General features: G+C 43.4%; 1 protein-coding gene across 2 annotated transcripts in view; it reads left to right on the forward strand.

The window, feature by feature from the left end:
• Positions 1 to 25,343, forward strand: part of LOC147902560 (bifunctional dihydroflavonol 4-reductase/flavanone 4-reductase-like) — a 77,843-nt gene that overhangs the window by 24,091 nt on the left and 28,409 nt on the right. Inside the window, exon 6 of one of the 2 annotated variants that reach the window (XM_087373679.1) lies at positions 23,654 to 23,934. The exons of the other annotated variant lie outside the window; for it this stretch is intronic. Within the exon in view, the coding sequence (XP_087229805.1) occupies positions 23,654 to 23,810 (157 nt within the window). The 3' untranslated portion in view covers positions 23,811 to 23,934. Of the gene's footprint in view, positions 1 to 23,653; positions 23,935 to 25,343 lie in introns of those variants that run through there. 2 annotated transcript variants of the gene reach the window in all.

A 25,343-nucleotide genomic window follows, 5' to 3' on the forward strand; every position in this document is an offset into this window, starting at 1 on the left:
AATGTACCCCTCATCCTCTGAAGGATGTAAGTCTGCCACACTTATAGAACAGTCTGTGAGACTTGTATCTTCTTCTTGCGGATCCTCCTGATCATCACTATCCAATTTTTCGCTTGGTTTTAAATAACCTGCACTTGAACGATTTGCACGTGGAGTAGGAGTTATTTTTGCTCTCTTTCTGGGAATAGTTGTGGAACTTGAATCTGCTCCACGATCACTCCTTGTTCATGTAGTTGCATCAGTCAATGGTGTAGGTACAGTTAGAGATACTGTAGTTACTGCTGCAGATATTGTAGTTACTCTTGTCGAAGATACTGTAGTTATCGCCACAGATATTGGCGGTACAACTTCAGGATTACATGTTATAGATGACGTACTTACTGCTGCTGAAGGTATAACACCACCATTCGGAAATGCATTCCATATTTTCTTCAATGCTTCCAAGGCACTAAGTAATTCTTGGGATCTCTCAATTGAATTTGGTAAGGGCTTCAAGAAGTGCTTGTGTGTAACTCGTAACTTATAGACCACATCGTCATTCTTACCTTTGCACACAACTTCTATCAAATTGTTTTCTTTAATATTGATGGTTGAGACCATGCCACCATTTCTTACTGCCTCTGGAGAATATTTCATGCTTGACACATTCTCGGTAGTAATCACCAAAAAAGACTTTGATTTGCGCTCCATAAAATACCAAGCATGTTCAAGATATTTGAAAGAAACCTTGGAACAAAAACTCGAAGCCATAGTTTTTTACAAAGCAATCTAAAACAAAAAATGAAAATTACAATGATTTTCAAACTCAAAATATTAAAAAAATTGCTAATTAAATATATAAATATTAAAAATTAAAAATTAATTGAAATTTCAAAAGTTTAAATATATTTTTAAAAATATATTTTTATATTTTTAGATACTATTTTTTAATCTAATATTTTTTTACATAAATAATTTAATTCAAAATATTTTATAAACATAGATAAAAGAATTTAATTTAATTTTCTTAGAAATTTATTTCATTTTTTTAAAATTTTATTTTATTTAAATTTATTTATTAATATATCTATATATATATAAAATTTAATTTATTTTTTAAAAAAATTATAAAAATTTTATTTATGTATTTAATTTTTATTTTAAATTAAATTAAATTTATTAATTTAATTTTTTTATTTTTAAAAATTTTTATTATTTATTTATAGATTTAAATTAAATTAAATTTATTTATTTTTTAAAATTAAATTTATTTTTTTCATTTTTTTTTTTGGGAGTCTCGGAGGGCCCCCACTTAAGGAGAGGAGGGGATTAATCCTCTCTAATATGTTGAGCATTAATCTCTCCTAACCTGTTGCGTGCGCAAGAGGTTAGGGGGGTTAATCCCCCCGCCCTCTCCTCCCTTCCCCTCCTTTCCTGTCTGCCCGTCCCGCCCCTCTTCTCCCCTCCTCTCTGCCCCTCCCCTCTCCTCCCGCCTCCCCGCCTCTCTCCTCCCCTCCCGTCTCCCTTCCCCGTCCCTTCCCTCTCCTCCCCGTCCGTCTCCCCTCCCCGTCCCTCTCGTCCTCCTCCCCGCCCTCCCCTCTTTCCTTCCCTCCCCTCCCGCCTCCCCGTCCCTCCCCTCCTCTCTTCTCCCCTCTCCTTGCCCCTTGCCTCCTCGCCTCCTCGAGAGGGGCGGGGAGGCGGGAGGGGCGGGGAGGGGAGGCGAGAGGGGAAGGGCGGGGGGAGGGACGGGGAGGGGAGGAGAGGGGAGGAGTAGGGGGGAGGGCGGAGAGGAGGATGGGAGGGGAGAAGGACGGGAGAAGCAGGGAGGGGAGGGTGGGAGAGGGGAGATTAACCCCCCCTAACTTGTTGCGTGCGCAACAGATTGGCCCGTGCGGACCAACCTGTTACGCACGCAACAGGTTAGGGGAGGTTAATCCCCCCCCTCCCCGCGTCTCCCCTCACCTCCCCTCTCTTGCATTCTTCTTGCTCCTTGAGCTTCTTCAAGTAATATAAATAAGAAACAATGGCAATGGCGGTGGTAAGAGCAGAGACAACATCAATTATGGATGCAAGCCTACATGCTGCTATGGACACCCTTAGCTTCTTCACCCTCTTGTTTACATAGGCTTTGTAGGCTTGGCACGGCTACCTCCATCGTTTTATTTGTGGCATTGTAATTGCGAAGCTTTTTGTGCCTTTCAAACGCCATATTTTGCTTCTTTGAGGCTGGTTCTTTTCATGGGAAGAGCATGGTTGACCTTGTCCATACTGACAATTTCTATTGCTGCTGCGGGATGCAACCATTCAGAAATTTTTCTTAGGATCCTCTCTTTCTTCCCCTTGATCAATACTTTGAGGAGTTTCTGTACCCTTCGATGTGGAATGCTCTGAAGTCTTGTCTTCATCTCTAGCTAGAACCGCTTCATCTATTCTTGCATGTTTGCCTACACCTTTTGCATTTGATTCTTGAAGTATCTCGTGAGGGGTTAAGTTGCTAACGAATTGCAACATTGTAGAATAAGATAATGGAAGACCGTCTTGCTTGTCTTCAAGGGGCAACTCTCTCGTAGGTTGGGCAGTATTGGCATCCATCTCAACCTTCGTGCTACCTGTAACCTCATTGAGAAAATCTGGCTTCACGTGGTGATGGTGCTACTTGTGGATGGTCTCCTTCCATGCATGCTGGAGTAATTGCTTTGATCGAGCTCCTTAATGAAGTAACAAGAAAAATTTTACTCGCGGTGGTTTCAGTGGCGTATAACACTTTTATGAGAGCTTTTGGTGGCTAGAACGTTTGATTACCTCTTTCTTGATTTGTTTCTTGCGCTGATGCTCATCTTTAAGCAAGTCAGATTCCAGCTTTGAATGAGTATGCATTGCAAGGGATTGAAGAAATTCTTTGCTTTGCCTTTGCAACAGTAGAAGTTGAAGATTTTTAGTAAGATTTGATTAAGCTGCATCTCATGAAATTTGTAGAATATATTTATTCGATGGCGACATTGAACGTCGTTAGACTCCATGTAAGATGAAGAAAAAGGAAAATAGGAAAGAGAGGGGGAGGCAACCCGTTCGCAACTCGTGTGAGGAGGAGGAGAGCAAGAGGGAGGGGAGGTCGGTTATTTCTCCATGATGATGGAAGGAGGTTAGACGTCTTTGCTATATTAAAATATTAGGCTTCATTAAGAGCTCTTTAGTTATTCATGGAGCATTTCATGTGACTAAAGTAGAGGTCAGATTTTCATTTGATTCCACAATGCTACCTGCCTAAGCATTTAGCCCCTGATCGATGGCCATCTCGAAGGACGGTATGGCTCCGAGTGGATTTGAGGCAGTGGATCAGAAGACGGACATGCAATTTGTGCCTGGTGTTAGATATCAATGCTCCACTCTCGTGTAACTACGCGGGAACCAGCTAACTCTACTTGTAAGCCCCCCATATGAGGAGAAAGCATTTGAGTAGCTCGGTTATCCGGTAGGTCTTGGTTTGGACACCAGATGGGGGCCATGTGTGGCCTCGGCTTCAGATAGAGTTTGCACACCGCTAACTAGGCTACATGCAAGTGCGGAAAGGCATCTCTTGACTGACCGCACTGAGGGTAGACGGAGCATTTCTCGGGGCAGCCCACTCTTGGGTTGCGGGGTCCGTTTGGAGCCTCAGATGATCCCGGATGGCTTTGGGCCGAACCAAGACCTACCAGATTTGGTTATGTGGTTCTGTTTACGAGCAGATTGTGAGAGATGGCCCAGCCCGCAAGACTGCGAATCCCACCGTTCGGCAAAAGCGAAAAGTTGAACGGCTCTAACTATCCACTGTGGAAGTTCAAGATGAAGACCATCCTAAGTGCATACGAGCTTTGGGAAACTGCTATTGGGGTGGACGTGAGGCCGGTTGCGAGATCAGATCCAGCCAATGTAGGACAACAGATAGTACCAACTGTGGATGAGATTCTCGCGTGGACAAGAAGAAATGCAGATGCGATGTGTTCTATTGTCTGCAGTGTTAGTGATTTCGTCATGGCGTTAATTCAACATATCATCACAGTGGAGAAGGCATGGACGGTCTTGAAAAATTAGTACGAGACCACGAATCAGACGCGGATTCAGAATCTGGAGACAACTCGCGAACGAGAAGTTGTGTGAGTCTGAAGCGGCAGAGAAGTTCATCACCAGGGTGAAGAATCTGCGCGATCAGATGACTGCCATTGGCATCACCATCAACAGCGAGAATTTAGCACGAAGGTGCATATGGATTCTCCCACCAAAGTACGACGGTCTTGTTACGGCGCTGAATACGCAGAACAGAAATCTGCCCCTCAACTTTGAGGATTTTAACGCGATGCTTCTAGAGGAGGAGATGCGTCAAAAGACGAGGACTGGAGAAGATTCGGCTTTTTGGACCGGATCAAAGAAAGGTAAGGGTAAGGACTCTGGTAACCCATCTTCTTTTGATGATAAAAAGAGAAAGAAGAAGATCAAGTGCTTCTATTGCAACAAGGCAGGGCACAAGCAGAATGAGTGCCGAAAGAAGATTGCAGATGAGAAGAACAGAGTAAAAAAAGAGTCCAGCAACAGCGCGCAGGCAGTACCAGTAGAGCTGTTCGTCGCAATTGAGGAGATTTGCACGGAGGCAGTTTATGTATCTGCGGATGAACCTTGGATCATTGACAGTGGTGCATCGCGTCACATGACCAGTCGGAAGGATTGGTAGACCTCTCTACAGCCGGTAGGGAATGACATCCTGGTAGCAGTCAATAATGATGCAAAATGTCCAGCAAAAGGAAAAGGTACGATTGCTCTCAAGTCAGATGGAGTTATAAAACAGTTGTCCGATGTTCTTTATGTGCCAGATATCAAGAGGAACTTGTCCGTTTCTGCGATCACGGATCGGGACCTCAAAGTTCAATTCGATAAGAATGGTGCACAGATTCTGGATCTTCAAGGAAAGGTCGTTGGTAAAGGTACACGGCGCAACAACATTTACGAACTCTCAGCTTTCAGTGCTCGAGTGGATGTGAAGAACACTAAGCTGTGGCATGAGAGGTTTGGTCATCTAAACCTTAGTTCTCTGAAGGAGATGCATAAAAGTGGAATGATTGCAGACCTACCAGAAATTTCAAATCTGCCCGATGTATGTGAAGCTTGCATGATGGGCAAGTAGCATTGGCAGCCCTTTCCTAAAGAGGCCAGTAGGGCAAAGGCTCCTCTAGAGCTCGTTCACACGGACCTCTGCGAAAAGATGGAGATGGAAGCTTTGGGTGGTTCCTACTACTTCATGACGCTGATCGACGACTACAGTAGAAGGATATGGATATACTTCCTGAAGACTAAAGACGAGGCTTTTAGTAAGTTCAAGGAATGGCATGTAATGGTCGAGAAAGAAACGGGAAAGAAGGTGAAGAAATTGAGATTAGACAGAGGTGGAGAGTTCACATCAACTGAATTCGAAAGTTACTGCAAAAGTCACGGAATCAAGAGACAGAAACCCCCGCTACATACATCACAGCAAAATAGAGTAGGAGAACGCAAGATGCACGTCATCTACAAAATGGGTCGGAGTAAGATGAAAGGGAAAGATTTGCCAAAGACTTTCTGGGCTGAAGCATGTAACACTGCAGTTTACATCCTGAATCGTAGCTACATGAAGGGTGTGAACGAGATGACTCCACTCCACAGTTGCTATTTCTTCTACCGAGGTCGAGTACAAATATGCATGCTTTGCTTCTTGCGAGGCAGTGTGGTTGAGGAGGATTTTGGGGGACATGGGTGCAGTGCAGAACAAGCCTACGCAATTATCATGTGACAATCAGAGTTGCATGGCGATTGCAAAGAACCCGGTGTTCCACGCTCGCACAGAACACATTGAGATTCAATATCACTTTGTACGCGAGCTCATCATGGATGGAGAGGTCGACTTGGTGTACTGTCCGACTACAGAGAATGCTGTGGACATCTTCACAAAGGCTCTTGGAAGAGACTTGCTAGAGAGGCATCTTCATCGACTTGGCATTGGACCGAAAAAGTTACTTCACTTGCGGGTGGACATTGAGGGGGGGTGTTAGATATCAATGCTCCACTCTCGTGTAACTACGCGGGAACCAGCTAACTCTACTTGTAAGCCCCCTATATGAGAAGAAGGCATTTGAGTAGCTCGGTTATCTGGTAGGTCCTAGTTTGGACACCAGATGGGGGCCATGTGTGGCTTGATGGCTGGATGGCTTCAGATAGAGTTGGCACACCGTCAACTAGGCTACATGCAAGTGCGGGAAGGCATCTCTTGACTGACCGCACTGAGGATAGACGGAGCATTTTCTAGGGCAGCCCACTCGGGTTGCGGGGCCCCTTTGGAGCCTCAGATGATCCCGGATGGCTCTGAGCCGAACGGAAACCGGTTCTATCGCATGGTCGGTGGCCTATTTCGAGACCGACCCCCAGTCGATCGGTTTGGGCGGACTGGGTCGGTCACCCAATTGAGCCTAACCGACTACGACTGGTGGCTATATAAGAGTAAGCCCGTGAAGCCCATTTCATCACTGGCTACAGCAACCCTGATTCCTTAGCATCCAGCCTCCGTCTTCTACTGTTTCCAGCACGCCATCAAAGCTTCTTTCACAGGAGCGCACGGTTAGGAGGTAGCGCCATCTATTGTATCAGTTTTACATTAATCAAATTTTTGATTCTCCATACTATCTTGTTTTCTCTCTTGCGTACGAGATCTTGTTATCTGTTGAGCACAGACGTATTATTATTTCCTTACACCTGGAAAAAGTTAGTCGCTAAAGATGAGACACCTCCTCACAGAGCATGCAGGGGGGGGAAGAGGTACATGGGTTGAACTCGAGAGGAGAATTATTGTGTGCGGCGCAAGATGTTGTGGACGTCCCCGGGGCGATCAAGATGTAGATTCAAGGATGCGTGCTAAGAAGACGGGTGACATCGATTGGATCATCATGGGAAAGAAAAGTAAGCGTGCTACTTGCTCATCCCCGCAAATGGTGGATGTGCTTGTGAGAGAAGAAGCTCCTCTGGACTTGGTGGTGGATCCCGGTGGAGGCGAATCACCACAAAAGATGATGAGTTACCGGAGGTGAATCACCACAAAATATTGATGGAAGAAAAAGTATTTCACGAAGAAACCCTTGGAGGAAAACAACTAGATGAGAACAATGTTGAGATATCGAGCTCCACTCGTGATATGCCAAGGTGACCGTTGTGCATTTATGTCACCGACTTGTTAGCTGCAGATGCGGTTGGTACACCGCCCATGATGAATAATAGCTGGATGACAGCTATCCTTATGTACTCTAGTTCATGGCTCAGTTAATATGCCACCTTAGTTAGCTGAGTTTGGTTTGAGACCCACATATAGGGTTCTTCTATTCTTTTATACTAGAGTTCTTTTGACTTTTACAACTACGAAGAGGAAAATTGTTTTCAGCCTCCACCTTTATGTGTATTCCCCCATTTTGTATGTGAGAAAGCCGCAAGTGAGACTACTCCTCTCTCTCCCACTATCTTCACATGGTATCAAAGCCTAGTTCGTGGTAAGGAGCTCAAGAAAGCAAACCAAGTTCGCGGTGTCTTGGTAAGAGGACCAGTGTTGCTTTCCTTTTTCGAGTTTGGGATAAAATCGACGAATTTCCTTATGGGAAAAGGCTATTGGGAGTTTATTACAGAAAATGAAGAAGAACCAGTTCTTTCTAATGTTCCCAATCAACAGGAAATGCATGCATTTAAAGGATGGCATGAGAGAGCCAGAAAAGTTATGTATTGGATGTCTATCAGTATTTCGGATTCTATGACTGTGCATATTCAGGATGCAAGTACGCCAAAGGAGGCATGGGATACTTTGGCAAAAATGTACAGTACAAATACACAAGCCAGGAAAATGCAGCTCAAGCAAGAGTGCATAGAGAAAATATGAGCATCAATGACTACTACATGAAGGTGAAGAAAATTGCAGATGCACTTGCTTCCATTGGGTCGCCAGTGGAAGATGACAATTTAGTTTCTGTGACCTTGAATGGTCTAGGAAAGGATTATGCACAGTTTCGGACATCCATTCCCGTCCGTGAAAAATTTCATGATTTTGAGGAGTTGTTTGCTCTTCTAATTTATGAAGAGCAGAGAAATGGTGGTGCATCTTCTTCAGGAGGAACTTCAAAAGAAACTGTCTTCTACTCAAATGCTGGAAGAGGTAGAGGCAGAAGTAGAGGAGGCCGATCTGGAGGCCGTGGTAGAAATCAGAATATGCAGCAAACTCAAGAAAACCAGTCCTATGGAGGAGGACGTGGTAACTCTAGAGGCAGGGGGAGCCAAAGAGGCCGTGGTGGATGGTAGAGAGGTCAAAATGCAAACAGCAATGTTGAATGCTACTATTGTGGTAAAATGGGTCATATGGCTAAAGACTGCTACAAAAAGCATAATGACATTATGAATGAAAAATTGCAGCAAGGCAATTATGCATCCTCTAGTAGACAGTGTGATGACAGAAATGAGCATCTGTTTATGGTGCAGCACATGACCAATTCTGTGACAAGTGCAGAAGAAAGCAATGATGTGTGGTATGTTGACTCAGGTGCGTCAAACCACATGACAGGTCATGCAGAATGGATGCAGGATGCAAGGAAAATGAAAAAACCAGGATTTGAGGTAAAATTCCTTTGTCTATGCAGGATGGGAAAAAGAAATACATGTCTGATGTATTTCATGTCCCGAATATCATCAAGAACCTGGTTTCTGTTTGTCAAATGGTTGAGCAGGGCTTGCAGGTCAGATTTAATCCTCATGGATGCTTTGTTGAGGATATGAAAAATAACGGTCACTTGATAGCAAAAGGAAAGAAGGACAGGATGTTTACGTTGGATGTGGACATGCCTTAATTGAGTGCAGCAATGTTTGCACATGGGACCGGTGTAGTTGCAGATATTGATATCTGGCATAAACGCATTGGTCATGTTAATGTACGACGACTTAAATCAATGCAGGCTCAAAATATTGTTGCATGATTGTCTAAATTCAAGGTTGCAGAATTGCATAAGATATGTGAAGCTTGTCAATTTGAAAAACAGGCAAGGAAACCATTTCCTAGGCATGTTCCGACACTTAAATCAATGCAGGCTCAAAATATTGTTGCATGATTGCCTAAATTCAAGGTTGCAGAATTGCATAAGGTATGTGAAGCCTGTCAATTTGAAAAACAGGCAAGGAAATCATTTCCTAGGCATGTTCAAGAGAGTAAGAAGCCGTTGGAATTAATCCACTCTGATGTGTGGACTATTAAAGCTGCATCTATTGGAGGCTGTCATTATTTTGTCACTTTTATTGATGACTACATCAGAAAAGTTTGGGTGTATTTTATGAAAAAGAAAAGTGAAGTGTTTGGGCACTTCAAAGCTTTTAAAGCTATGGTTGAAAAAGAAACAGGCCTGCAAATAAAATGCCTAAGGTCAGATGGAGGGGGAGAGTACCTCTCAAATGAGTTTCCAAGGTTCCTGCAAGAGCATGGCATAAAGAAGCAATATTCATGCAGTCATACCCCACATCAAAATGGACTTGCAGAAAGGAAAAATAGGCATATTGGAGAGATTTCTCGGGCCACCTACCAGATTATTATTGGGCTGAAGCAGTTGCTACAGCAGTTTACATAATGAACATGACTCCCACTGTAGCAATACATGGCATGATGCCAGAGGAGATGTATACTGGTAGAAAATCAGATATTTCTCATTTGGAAATTTTTTGTTGCATTACCTATGTTCATGTGCCAGATAAGTTGAGGTCCAAGTTGGATCCAAAGGCTGAGAAGTGCATCTTTATTTGTTATTCTCTGTAGTAGAAAGGGTATAGATGTTATAACCCTTCTACTCGTAAGTTTACAGTGAGCAGAGATGTTTTTGATGAGATGAGCAGCTGGTATAAACCAGTAAATGTGATTGATGATGTAGATGCACAAAATGGTAATGCTGCACAAAATTCACAGCAGCAATCACAAAATATTAGTGGACCTGCAGTGTCCTCTAGCAATGGTTCACATACTTCACCATGGATAGGCAGATTGAGATCAGGAGAATCTCCTCAAAGCAATGCAGATAGTGGTATGCAAATATCACGAAAAGGAAAAGAAAAGGTAGATCAACCCATGTTTGATGTGAATGCAGGTCACTCTTATGTGGATGGTAAATCCAGTGGCTCAGAACAGAGCATTGATGATGAGTTGGGTATTCATTCTATTGTTACACCTGGAGTAAGGAAGACCAGGGATGTTTTGAGAGCACTTGAAAGTGAGCCTATTTTGCGCAGGTCTACCAAAGCTAGGTATCATGTGGATAGGTTGAGATATGATGGATTTACAGCCATTCACTATGCCTATATGGTCAAAGTGATACAGGAACCAGAACCCACCTCTTTTGAGCAGGCCATGGGAAAAGAAAAATGGGAGAAAGCCATGGATGCTTTGGAAGCAAATGCTACATGGGAATTTGTGCCTTTGCCTAAAGACAAGAATGTAATTGGCTGCAAGTGGGTTTATAAGGTCAAGCACAATGCAGATGGTTCTGTGAACAGATACAAGGCAAGATTAGTTGTCAAGGGGTATGCACAGACATATGGCATTGATTATGAAGAAACATTCAGTTCGGTTGCAAGGATGGCAACCGTAAGAGCAGTCATTGCTATGGCTGCATCAAAGGGATGGTCTTTACATCAGATGGATGTAAAGAATGCCTTCTTCTATGGTGATTTGCAAGAAGAGGTCTTTATGGAGCAGCCACCAGGTTATGTTCATGCTGTTCATCCTAAGTTTGTTTGCAGGTTGAAGAAAGCCTTATATGGCTTGAAGCAAGCACCTAGAGCATGGTCTGACAAGATAGGACAATATCTTGTCACGATTGGCTTTCAGATTTCCAAGGCAGATTTCTCACTTTATATGAGAAAAACAGAGAAAGGTATTATACTGCTTGTCATTTATGTTGATGATTTGATCATCACAGGTGATAGTGATGAAGATATCCTTCATGTGAAAATGTTATTGAAGCAGAAGTTTGAGATGAAGGATTTGGGAGAGCTGCGTTATTTCTTGGGCATTGAGGTGATCAGATCACCAAGTGGGATACATCTCTTACAGAGGCAGTATGGATTGGACATGCTATCCAAATATGGAATGACAGGCTGTAAGCCTATTTCAGTTCCTTTGGAGCAGAATGTGAAGCTGAGCACAGATGCAAGTGAGCTTCTGTAAGACCCTACTATGTATAGACGCATAGTAGAAAGTTTGATTTATATGACTATTACCAGGTCAGATTTGAGCTATGCTGTTGGATTGGTAAGTTAGTTTATGCAGGCTCCAAGGAAACCGCATTTGGATGTGGCTAGACGCATACTCAGGTATGTGAAGTCCATATTGTAGTATGGACTATTTTATGAAGCTGGGGTTCAGATACAGTTCCATGGATACACTGATGCTGGTTGGGCTGGTAGTATTTCTGATAGACGATCTACCAGTGGATATGTGTTCTCTTTTGGGAGTGCTGCAGTCACTTGGAGTAGCAAGAAACAGCCTACAGTTGCCTTGTCGAGCACAGAGGCTGAGTACAGGGGTGCAGTGATGGCTGCATGTGAGGTAGCTTGGTTGCATAAGCTTCTTTATGATATGCATCAGTCCACAGATGGGCCAGTTGTCATTTATTGTGACAACATGAGCAGTATACACTTGGCAAATAACCTAGTCTATTATGCTAGAACAAAGCACATCGAGGTGCATTATCACTATGTGCGAGAGAAGGTTTTACTAGGTCTTATTGATCTAGTTTATGTTAGCACAGAGGATCAGGTAGCTGACATATTCACGAAGGCATTGGGCGCAGAGAAGCTGCATAAGTTCAGAGACCTGCTTGGTGTGCAGGAATTGGGATTGAGCTCGAGGGGGAGTGTTGAGATATCGAGCTCCACTCGTGATATGCCAGGGCGACCGTTGTGCATTTATGTCATCGACTTGTTAGCTGCAAATGTGGTTGGTACACCGCCCACGAATAATAGCTGGATGACAGCTATCCTTATGTACTCTAGTTCGTGGCTCAGTATGCCACCTTAGTTAGCTGAGTTTGGTTTGAGACCCACATATAGAGTTCTTCTATTCTTTTGTGCTAGAGTTCTTTTGGCTTTCACAACTAGGAAGAGGAAAACTGTTTTCAGCCTCCACCTTTGTGTATATTCTCCCATTGTGTATGTAAGAAACCCGCAAGTGAGACTTATTCTCTCTCTCCCACTATCTTCACAAACAGTCACCAAGAAAATAAAAAATAGGGCAAGAAGTGTGGCTCGAGGAGGGAAAGAGAATCATTTCTACTTTTTGCAAGATGCTTGCAAAGCTCTGGCACAATAACTTGCCCACGGGGAAGCAGGTTAAGCAATGTACACTAGTTTCATGAAATGTAAGAAGTGCACGTGGCAAAACCAATCAGAAGGCGTGTTGTTGGGTGATCAGCCGGTGGCGTACAGTTGTAATATTATTGCAAGAGGTGAAGTGTGGTCCTTCTGATGGTTTCTAGTTAGCTTTAGAAAAGATGGGATTACAAATTGCTTGCAAAGGGGTAAACGAGGGCTGGCTATTTTGGTCAAGCCTACTATACATTACCGGGAGTTGTTTAGGGATAATGTGGGTTGTGTTATTGGGGTGGAACTCGAGGTAGTTGGTTTCTTGTTTAAGCTACTGAATGTGTATGCCCCGAATGCTGCTAGTGACAGAATGGAATGTTGGGAGTTTTTGCATGATAAAATAGAGAGTAACAAATGGATTATCTGGGGGGGATTGGAACGTGGCAGAGTCAGAGCCTCGGATAGATCTGCTGGCGAGATAGCGTGTATGGCTTGTTCTGCAGGTTCGCCCTGACCTTAGGAAGACTCTCTTGAAAGATGAGAAGCTGAGAATGCGAGCTTGAAGAGAACTCTCACTTCCAAAATCGACTTTGGAAGGGAAGGTGGAAGATGGAGGTGAGAAAGAAGATGATGATGTGGCACCTAACTAGGGCTTAGGCTAGAGAAAGTATCTAATGCTAGGCTAGGCTAGATCTAGAACCTAAGCTCTGATACCAAATGTAGGATCCCATAGGATAGAATAGATGCATCTTGCAAGAGGTGTGAGAGCACAATGAAATCTCTATATTGATTGTGAGAGAGAAGACTCTCTTTTATAGAAAGGGGGAGAAGGTAATACCTTCCCTACATAGTGGCAATCAGTCCCTACATCAGTGGGAATCAATCCCTACATCAGTGGGATTCCCTTTGTCTTACATCATCACTTAGGTCACACACTAGACACATCATAGCACTTGATGTGCCTTTACAACACACACAAACACACATGTGACTCCCCTACATGCACACATGCACCATAGAGCAAGCCCTTGATACTTACCCCAACAATAACAAGAGAAAGGAGAAGGAATTGCGAGCGGGAAGACTAGATAGGTTCTATATCTTTGACGATGCATGGTGGCTCAACACCCCAGTTGGGGGGAGATGCTTATCACAAGGAAGGGTGTTTGACCATGTGCCATTAGAATGGAGTTTTGCCATTCTGGGAGTCATAGGGATGTTTAATTTAAATTTGATCGGAAGTTGCTTGAGTAGGAGAAGTACCGTGAGAAGGTAAAAAAACTGTGGATCTCATCAGTGGTGGGTATTGCTGATTCATGTGTCAGATGGGATAATGCCATACGGGATGTGTTGGCATTCTCTAGGAACTGGGAGGCACAAAAGAAGCGACAGAATAAGGTGCTGAATAAGCACTTGTCGTGGGTATGTGCCTACCTTAAGAGTGTGTTTGATGAGTTCCCTCAGGATCTAGTGGTGTCCACCTGGTTGGTAAGGATGAAATGGAGAGAGCCGAAAGAGCTTGTACTTTGAGCAGGATAACATGGTTCTCTTTGGGGGACTGCCCCGCAAAGTTTTTCTTCCAATCCGTGAAAAACAAAACAGGCTATGTACTCTATAGATAGGGTAATGGATGAAGATGGTAAGGTGGAATCTGAATTTTGGCATGTGGCCGAGGTATTTAGACGAGAGCTGTCTAAGCTTGTGGGAGACCTTGGGGAGGTATGTACAACAAATTTTACTCTGCTTTCTGGGAGGTCATTAAAGTAGATTTTGCGGCCATGGTAGATGAGGAAGTTTAGAGGGGAGCTCTGTCACATGATGTAAACGTAGGTTTGTGAAACTTTTTCCCAAAAAGCAAAATCGTATCCGAGTGGGGGATTGGAGGCCAATCACTATGCTAAACACTTCTTATAAGATTATAGCTAAAGCCCTAGCTCACAGAGTCAGGGATGTAGATAAGTTTGGGAACAAATTGGTGCTTCTTGTATTTGATTTCGACACAACATACGTGTTGGGATTATCTCTTGATGGTCCTAGAGTAGTTGGGGTTTGGCCACAGCTTTTGTAAAATGGTGAGCTCCTTGTTTTAAAATGCATTGGCAATTCTCTGCATGAACAGGGTGAAGGGCCTGAAGGGGGAAGAAGAGCAAGAGGGAGAGAGTGAGAAAGAGAGAGGACTCCAAATGTGCGGGTGTGAAGTGATGAGCCACACCACAAACTCATTAGTTTTATTAGGATTAGGTTTTATCCTATGACTGTCTTAAGACAGTCATAGATGTCTTAACTTTAATAAAGGGGTGGCAATGTGCCTTTACCCCAACAACCTCCCACCTAAAGGCCAATGTGCCTAAAGGGGAGAAAATAATAAAAATTACAGCAATATACAATTACTGTATACAGGACCATAAAATAAGAATGGTCTCACCCTAATCCCATGATGTGGCGGCAATGTGCAAACCGCTCAGTAGGCAAGCTCTTAGTGAGCAAATCTGCAGGATTATCATCAGTATGCACTTTCACAAGCTCAAGTCGCTTGTCTTCCAGTACCTCCCTGATGAAATGATATTTCACATCTATGTGCTTGGTCTTCTGATGAAAGACCGGATTTTTTGCCAACATGATAGCACTCTGACTGTCACAATGCAAAACCGGCATATCTCCTGTAATGCCCAAGTCTCCCACCAGCTGAGTAAGCCATATTGCTTCCTTGCAAGCCTCAGTGGCTGCAACATATTCAGCTTCAGTAGTTGACAGTGCAATGCATTTCTGCAACCGAGACACCCATGATATAGCACCTCCTGCAAATGTGAAAATATAACCGGTAGTAGACTTCCGGTTATCTGCATTCCCTGCATAGTCTGAATCTGTAAAACCATGCACCAATGCATCCTGCCTACCATAGCATATGCACAAGTCTTTGGTACCCTTGAGATACCTCAAGACACCTTTCACTGCTTCCCAGTGCCTCTTGCCTGGATTTGCCATATACCTGCTGATGACTCCCACTGCAAAAGCAATATCCGGACGGGTGGCAACCATGGCATACATCAAAGATCCAACTGCAGATGCATACGGAACCTTGGCCATTTCAGCCTTATCATCATCTGATCTGGGGTTGTCCTTACTGCTGAGTTTTAAATGTGGAGGCAACGGGGTACTAATAGACTTCCCCCCCTCCATTTTAAAGCGCTGCAGTACTTTGTCAATGTACTCTTTCTGTGACAGAAACAAAAGTCCCTTGGACCTGTCACGAGTAATCCGCATGCCAAGAATATGATTTGCATCACCCAAGTCTTTCATGTCAAAAGACTTATGCAGTTGTTTCTTTAAAGCACTAATCTCATGCTGAGATTTACTGGCAATAAGCATGTCATCCACATATAGAATGAGTAGCATCAAACTGCCATCCTTTGCCCGTTTGGTGTACAAGCAATGATCGGTCTCACACCTATGATACCCTTGGGACTGCATGAAGGCATCAAACTTCTTGTACCATTTTCTTGGCGCCTGCTTGAGTCCATACAAGCTCCTCTTGAGCTTACACACAAGCTGTTCTTTCCCTTTAACAGCATATCCCTCTGGCTGACTCATATAGATCTCATCATGGAGATCTCCGTGAAGAAAAGCTGTCTTCACATCCATCTGACATAAATCCATGTCGTCATGAGCAACAAGAGCTAACACTGCTCTCAAAGTAGTCATCTTGACTACAGGGGAAAAGATCTCATCAAAGTCAATGCCCTTCTCTTGCTTAAATCCCTTGGCAACCAATCTGGCCTTATACCTCAGTAAAGCATTTGAATCCACTTTGATTTTGTAAACCCACTTGCATGGCAAAACCTTTCTGCCTGCAGGTAACTGCACCAAGACCTATGTATCATTTTGAAGTAGGGAGTCCATTTCTGACTGCATGGCTTTCTCCCACTTCTTTTTCTCTGTTCTTCCCATAGCTTCCTTGAAGCTGGAAGGCTCACCACAATCTGTCAGCATGATAAAATCAGCCACATTATTGGCTCCTGGAACAAACCTGGCAGGAGACCGTTGTACACGGGTGCTCCTCCTAACAAAATGTTCCGGATTAGGCTGCTGTCCAGCCTGTTCTTCATGCATGACGGGTGGCTGTACCACCATATCTGGCTGTTCTACAGCCCCATCTGCTGGCATATCCAGTGGTGCATCATTGGCAAAATTATCTGGCTGATTTTCAGCCTGTATACCCTCTTGAACAGGGTTATCTGCAGCAGTCTGCTGCTGCATATAAATGGGCATTCTTTGCTGTCCAACATCATCATAAATAACCCTCCTGTATTCCACAGGTTGCACGGGTTCCTTGTGTACACTATCCTCTTTAAAGATGACATCATTGCTGCGTATAATCTTCCGTTTAACGGGATCCCATAACCTGTACCCCATTTCACCTTCGTCACCATAACCCATAAAGATGCATCTGATAGACTTTGGATCCAGTTTGGTGCGCAGTTCTTTGCGTACATGAGCAAAGCACTCGCAGCCAAATACACGTAAGTGCTTATATGAAGGTGGCTTGCCAGACCACACCTCCTCTGGCACTTTTAACTCCAAAGCCTTGTTTGGCGACCTGTTAATAATGTGAACTGCTGTTTGCACGGCTTCTGCCCAAAAGCCATGGGGTAATGCAGCATAAGACAACATACATCGAACCTTCTCCTGAATAGTTCGATTCATCCGCTCACTTGCACCATTTTGAGATGCATTATGAGGAGCTGTGAGTTTGATGCCCTTAGCTTGGCAAAACTGCACAAAAGCATGTGACACATACTCACCCCCATTATCGGATTTGAGGCATTTCAGCCTCTGCGACCTGTCCGATTCTCAACCTGAGCGACAAACTTCTTGAAAGCATCTAAGGCATCGCCCTTATGCTTCAAGAAATAGACCCACACTTTACGTGTGGCATCATCAATAAAAGTAATAAAATACTTTGCACCCCCTAGTGATAACTGTGGCATCTCACACAAATTAGTGTGCACTAGATCAAGCGGTGCTCTATTCCGGGGAGTTCTCCTCTTATGAGGAGTCACAGAATGCTTGCCAAATATGCAATGATCACAAGTAGGCAAATCTGAAAAAGAAAGAGACGGCAGATAACCCAAACGTGACAGTTCTTGCATTCCTTTAACAAACATGTGTCCCAACCGGCTATGCCACAATGAAACCTTTGGTAGCTCGGTTATGGCAACAACATGATTACCCACACTGGAAACATAAAGAGGGTACAAGGTATCACTCTTAAAACCCTCAGCCACTACAACCTGGCCATCAGTAATCACCCATTTGGAATCCCCAAATGTGGTGTGGTAACCACTGTCATCCAACAAGCCAGTGCTAATCAGATTTTTCTTGATTTGCGGCACATGGCGGACACCATCAAGCATGAATATGCGTCCATCAGGAAATACTATCTGTATACTGCCAATCCCTGCAATCTGACATGCATAGTTGTTCCCAAGATGAACAACTCCATGAGTACCTGTGTAGGAAGTAAACCACTCCCTATGAGGAGTAACATGAAAAGAAGCACCTGAATCCAAGAGCCAGGTGTGCATGTCATGGCCATCAATAACCAATGTATGTGCAATTACAGCAGAAGAACATAATACCTCATGTCTGTCACTGTCACTGTCCTCTGCTGCAACATTCACTGCATCCAAGTCATCTACCTTGGCCTTGTCTTTGCCTTTACTTCCACTGCCTGCATCCTTTACTTTAGCCTTCTTGGCTTTTTGATCCCGTATAAACTTGAAGCACTTAGACTTCACATGTCCCTTCTTGCCACAATAAAAGCATTCAATATCCTTTTTGCCACAGGAATGACTGCGGGATTTGGACTTACTAGCAGATCTCCCCTTCTGTTGAGTCCTGCCTCTATCATGTACCTGCAAGGCATTTGAAGACTTGCTGCTCGCATTATTCTTCCTGCTCATCTCCTCCATAAGGAGAGAGCTCTCTACATCAGCATAAATAAGAGTGACATTCGAATTTGACAGGGTGGTCTTGAAAGTGTCCCAACTCTTAGGGAGGGTACACAGCAAGAAAGTAGCCTTGAACTCCTCATCAAGGTTCAATCCCTGTGCAATCAGCTGTGTAAAGATGGCATGTGTAAAGATGGCATTGAACTCACTCAAGTGTGAGGTCATAGCTGTACCTTCCTTCATGCGAAGATCAACCAGCTTCTTCAACTAATAAACCTTACTGGCTGAGCTCTTTTGGGCATACAATTCTTCTAGCCTTTGCCATAGACCATAAGAGGTCTTTTCAGCCTGAACATTGAACACAAGAGTGTCTGAAATAGTGAGCATGATAGCTGCCCTTGCGGACAAATCAAGCTCTTCCCAGTCATCAGCTGCCATGTCAGATGGCTTGACACCCTTCACCCTTATGGGCTTAGAAATCTTCTTTAACAGAAGTACATTCAAGCACTGTTCTGCCCATAATGCATAATTGTGTGCTCCTTCCAGTTTCTTTATGTTCAGAATTGAAGAATCACTTCCCCCTGATGCCATATCAGATAAGGAAAGTATCTGACTCACTGGAAGTAAAAAGACTGAATAAAAATTTTGATTTCTCAGAAAAAACCTGCTCTATAAAGAGCCAGGAGCACTCACAATAGTGCTATTTTTTTTTTTTTTACTGTCAGGAAAATCTGCAGCAAAACAGTAAATGTCCCTGCAAAAACTGTACCTTCTGACACACTGTACCGTGCTCAAAGAGGCATAAACAGTAATCTCAGAATGCTGCAGCTGCTCAACAAGTGCTTAACAGTGCATAATCAGCTGACAAGGCACAAACACTGCTGTACTGATCACTTCTCCCACCTCAGATGAGGTATTGCACTGAGTTAATATGCATAAACCACTTGGCAAACACCCAAAAAAAAAAAAAAAAAAAGACACTTCAGCCTGTCACAAAACCTGCAACAGAAAATGGGATAAATCCCAAGCAATCACCCTTCTGCCAAGGGGATAAAATGCATCTGAAGATCTTTGTCGGTGACCCAAGTGCTATCAAACAAAATCTGGGCAAAAGCCCCTTGATCTGACACCTGAACCAAGTGAAAAACACCTCAACACTGAGGTAGTATGCAATATGAAAGTCTCTCTGACAAAATCAACCAACAGTGTAATGCATATACTGTCCTGTGTAGAAATGACATACACAGATCCCAACGTACAAACACTCAATGAGGAACCTTTTGAGCACTGTCAACGATGGACAGTTAGGGACCGAGTAAACTCGATGGGCCCTGGCCAAGCGTGGCTCAACTGAGGTTCTCTGAGTGTTGCACAAGAAATGTGACCTGCAAGAAAAATGTCACCTCGACACTGCGGAAATCAAGACAAATGTGTGCTCTCTGGCACCACACTGCCTCAAGGCATACAAAGCATCACCTGCCGGGCAAAAGCCCTATGATCTGCTCACCTGTAAACTGAGATTCAAACCCAGTAAAAGCATATGTCCTCTTGCAAAATCAAGGCATTACCTTCCCAGAATAAAATAACTGTGCAATCAACCACACACTGTGGTTCTCTTTTCCTCAAGCACGAGGTAAATGAAGGTACTTGCTGTACTTTCAAGAAAACACAGTTTTGTGAACTGAAAGATGATCCTGAATCAAGAGGAATGAAGAGTAGAGTGCTCTTTCTCCTCTCTTTCTTCCCCAAACAAAAAATGTACCTGTTGTACTTTCGTACTTGCTGTACCTGTGCAAAAGCCAGATCCAAGGAGAAAAGTATCCTTTGACACAGATCTCGGGAAAAAAAATGTACCTCCCTGCTCAGTTGAAGGGCCTGTCAGCGTACAGTACGGTAGTCTGTACTGTACGGCACAGGGCCGTCCGTACGAATGTATGGATGTACGGCCAACGTACGGATGTACGGCGCGCGAAAGGAGCCTGCGCCTGCACCTGCGCGATGCGCTGCCCCCTGCGAAGTGGCGCGCTGCTGCGCCGCCCTGCCCTGCGCGATGCGCCGTCGCCCTGCCTGCTCGCAGCTGTAGCGGCTAGTAGCTGCTGTTGCAGCTGCTGGCGCTGTTCAGCGCCGCCTGGCCCTGCTGCAGATGCTAGGTTGAGGAGTTCGTTGAGGGGGTGGTTAGGCTAGGGTAGGGAGTGGAGTAGGGAGAGTAGGAGAGGTAGGCTCTGATACCAGTTGAAGGGCCTGAAGGGGGAAGAAGAGCAAGAGGGAGAGAGTGAGAAAGAGAGAGGACTCTAAATGTGCGGGTGTGAAGTGATGAGCCACACCACAAACTCATTAGTTTTATTAGGATTAGGTTTTATCCTATGACTGTCTTAAGACAGTCATAGATGTCTTAACTTTAATAAAGGGGTGGCAATGTGCCTTTACCCCAACACAGGGAAACGATTGCCAATTTTGATCTTAAAAGATCAGTGCGTCAAGGGTGCCCTTTGGCCCCGCTTTTGTTTGTTGTAGGCACAGTGCCTCTGATAGATGGGATCAAAAAGGGAATAGAGTTGGGTTGTATCAAGGGGTTGAGACCGGTTTGGAGAACAATTCTATTCGTGGTTCTTTTGCGGATGACATGGTGGGCATGATAGCTGATTGTAGTGAAAGTGCGGCCAATTTGGTTAAGGTGCTGGAGGAATTCGTGTTGTATCTGGCTTATTGTGTAGTTGAGGGAAATCCTTTGTGATGCGTTCTGATGCACGAGACAAGCCGAAATTTCTTAACTATTTTGCAAGGAAGCTAATTGAAAGGGGAGAAGTGATTAGATACCTTCGTGCCGCTTTGGGAATGAGAATTTCACTAAGGCAAAGATTCGAGTGGTTTCATGATAAGATCATACAGAAATTGAGAACATGGCATGGGCTGACCTTGGGCTGGAATGCTAGATGTCTTGTGATCAAGCATATTCTTATTGCATCAACAACATATGTTTCTTCTTTGTGGCCATTCAAGAAAACTCACTTGGAGATTGAAAAGTTATAGAGTATTCCTTTGGATGGAGGATGGCGGTAAGAGAAGGTGGCATTATATTCCTTGGGAGGTTTTGAAAGCCTTTAAAGTGGGTGGGGGACTGGTGATCCCTAATGTAGATAAGAAAAACCTTTCTCTGATGACTAAATGGCTACCCAAGCTGTTGAATCTAATGCCCCCTGGGCTGTATGTGTGAAATGGTTTACAAAAAATATTAAGGTAGAGGGGTTGGTACTTGGAAGGACCTAACCAGGTACGAGGCGATCTGCTCGTGGTTCCCTGTGAAAACAGTGGGGTCGGACATAGTGAGGGTTAGTGGAGGCTTGTAAATAGTGTGGGCCCTTAATGAAATGGAAAGGGGGTGCAGGCCTTAGAGGTAATGCGAGTCTCTATGAAATTTTATGGTGGATTTGGTCTATAACGGTTAATGAAAAACCAATAGCATACCTGGTTTTGACCAAGACAAGGGATATGCACAATAAAGGACTGATGCAGTGGGTGCATATTTGGGATCAAAGACGGGCTACTTGGAGGTAGAGAGGCTGGATAAAAAAGGAGAAGTTTTGGTTGAGTGATGGAGAATTGGGGATACTTTCTGTGATGCTGGGCTCAGTACAAAATGACTAGCCTTCTAACCCAATTGTTGCATTAGATTGGAGGGCCAACCAATGGAATGTGGGCAAGGTGGGCCTAAAGAAAATCTTGGCGAAGGTGGTGTATAGGAAGATGGTGGAGAATTTGACTCTGTTTGGTCTCTTGAATAATAAGTGGAAAGTGCAGAGATTCATGAAGTGATGGTTAGGCAGGTTCAAAAAGCTTTGGAGCAGCTGCAAAGTGGGGAAGGCAAGCTTCCTCCCTTGGAAGATTATTCATAGGTGGCTTCCTCTAAGAGGAAGAATTGCAAAGTGGAAGGAATTGAACTCTTGCTACTCTACGTGCGGGTGAGCTTTTGAAGACATCACGCATCTCTTTTGGTTGTGTGTGGTGGCTAAAAGAATTTGGAGTAAGGTGGCGGGAAATATTAGATTCATAGGATTGATGGAAAAGTTTAACCTGAGTTAGCGCTAAGTGGTGGTTGGTCTTGCTGGGAGAAACGGCCAATCTCTCATTTACCTTGAGTGCTTCTTGACCATACATCAGGGGGCCGTAGTCTTCTAGAAAATATGGTGCGTGGGTTTTGGGTGATGCTATCTAGAGTGTGGCTAAGATGATGCTGGAAGATTTGGGCTCAAGAGAGGATGATGAGTTGGTGGGTGGGTGTTTATGGGGTCTGAGGGTGGTTACACACAGCCAAAGGATGCCCCAGACGTACCCAACTTGTGGCCAGCCAAGAAAAGATTTGGAGAGTCTTCAATGGGCAGGGGGGTTACACACCGCCCAAGCAAGAATCTTTATAAAAAGGGAGCATTTAATGGGAAATGATCTTGTGCTTGAATCTGATTGGTTGAAAAATGGGTACCCAAAGTTGCCTGCCCAAGAAATCTCTTATCATGGGTACGAGGTGGCAGTTGACTCAGCTTTTGGACTCCCCTAAATGTTTGTTATGTGTAAAGGGAGGGGCGCCCATCCACACCAATGGAGGAGATGAGCAGGCACTCTTTGGTGTGTAAAGGGCCTGAGCCGTCTGAGATTGTTTGTAGTGTTTTGGGTGCTATGTAGCATAGGCGATGGGGAGTTACCTCCTAAATTTGGCCAAGTTTTGTATCTGCTTTCCTTTTTCTAAAAGAAACTAAAAATAAAGGTGTAAGACATAACATCTTTTGATATGTCGAGGCTTCATGTCGCTATTTGTAATTTGAGCCTCAAAGTACATGGTCATTCATGCTCTAGCCATGTCAAAGGTTAGTTGCTTGAAGAATTGTCAAGGGTTTTGTACATTGTGGAAATTTCAAATGTCACGTCAATAGCCTCATCAAAATAGTAGTCTCAAAGAGTTTACAAAAACTCATATATACACCCATGCACTAACTTTTGTCATGCTTAAATGTCTTCCTAATTTGAGGCACTTCCTTGAATGTATTATCCAAGGTAGTGGAATAATGTTCTATGTATGCATTCCCATTACAAAATAACCGTAACCATACTTGATACACATACAAATGTAGTACTCAAGTATCTAAGGTTTGAAACTCTTGACCCAAGAGAAATTAAGCACTAACCTATAGGGTACTATTAAAATAGAAAAGACTTGGAACCCTAAAGGGTTTATGTATATCCATTTTCACAATTGGTGCAAGGTGCAATGTACATGGAAAGTTCGTTCTATTTGTGTGCGTGTTTGAGAGAGAGAGAGAGAGAGAGAGAGAGAGAGGCATTGACTTATACTTTTGTAGGTTTGGGAGCCTTGAAGGACATTCCCATTCTTATTCATCACAAAAACTTCACACACTGGGATTCAAATATAATAGCACCATTGTAGATATGTATGATCATGCTATAGATTGTTGTAATAAAAGAGGCTTGCTCAAAGATCTTATGCAATCTTCCTAAACAGAGTTCATCAAAGGTAGACTTTTAAGACTCAATGGATTCATATTCTCATGGAACACATGTTATTGTCTACATGAAAATAAAGGTAATAATAATGACACAAATATAAATTGTCATATGGAAATTTTTATTGCATTGCATTCTTCTTTTAAGATTTATCAATTTATATGGTAAGAAATTTTATGATTGTTATTTGTATTCACTATATAAATTTTTACATTTAAAGACTCTAAAATATTTATTATCATTTTATAAAACATTAAAGCATGTTTGACCATTGATAGAGTTAGCTAGCACGGAAGCTTTATGATTTCTATTTGTGTTCATACCACTTGAGATTCTAGTTCTAGTGGTGAAGAATGATTATAAAAAAAAATTATTTTGTGAAATCACATTCAGTCAAAACATCTCAACCAAATAAATTCACCATCAAATTGTACCTTGTAGGTCTATATAGATACCATTCCTTGACCGACCATATGGTCTATAGAGGAGCTTTGTATAGATACATTTCCTTGATTGGCCCTATGGTTTATAGGAGAGCTTTGTACAAGTACATTTCCTTGATCGACCCTATGGTCTACAAAGGAGTTTCAGAGGCAACCATGTGATCTCAACAACAAATGGAGGAGTTCCTTCTTCAAGGATGGTGACCTCAACACCTTGATAGCCTTGAAGATTAGAACAATAGAGAAAGTCTAATCGAAACAATAAGGGAAAGCAGGAGGCAAGAAAAAGAGGTCATCATTGGTTTAGACGAAGATGAAGAGGATACATTGAAAAATCCACGATAGAGAGGACATCTTGTGGGAGCACTTCATATCTGTCAGAGGTGGAAAACCTGCTAGCTCATCCCTCCTCTCTAATTTGATCATAGATTGGGATACCCATCATAGCCCAATTGCGCCTTGTGATGTGGAACAATTATTCTTGTTGTATCAACCTATTATCCCATAGTTTGATCATCATGCTAGGTCAAAACCTCCTACAAATTGAGATCAAAGGATATCGAGTCCTCATGTCATAACAACACACAAGACAACTGTAGAGGGGCATAAAGATGATATCTCAAGGTCAAGTGAGGAGGCCACATAAGAGAAGGAACATGCATGAGGAGGAGGGAGGAGCGCCAACGGGTGATAGAAGCAAGAGGGAGGAGCAACATGCATGAGAAAGATCGAGGAGAAGCATGAATGAGCATGAGGAAGGAGGAGCAGGCATGAGGAGGAGAACATATGTGGGAGGAGAGAGGAGGAGGAAGTGGATGAGCATGCATGTGGAGGAGGAGCAGAAGGATGATGTGGTAGGAGGGAGGAGAAGGCATGTGGAAGATGGATGAGAAAAAAGAGGGGGGGAGGGAGCAATTCAAAATTTTGAATTTTGAATTTGGAAGACATGGAGGTGTACATCACACAGCCTCATTTTTATTGGGATAAAAATGTGAGGGCTATGGACATAAGAAATGCCATGGACCATGTTGCATTAAACATTTAAGATTTCATGATTTTTGAATGTTTGTGTTTTTAGGCTATA

The sequence above is a fragment of the Dipteris shenzhenensis genome, chromosome 4, assembly GCF_047967505.1.
Source record: "Dipteris shenzhenensis isolate YYH24624 ecotype China chromosome 4, Dip_SZ_1.0, whole genome shotgun sequence".
In the NCBI taxonomy this organism is placed as follows: Eukaryota; Viridiplantae; Streptophyta; class Polypodiopsida; order Gleicheniales; family Dipteridaceae; genus Dipteris; species Dipteris shenzhenensis.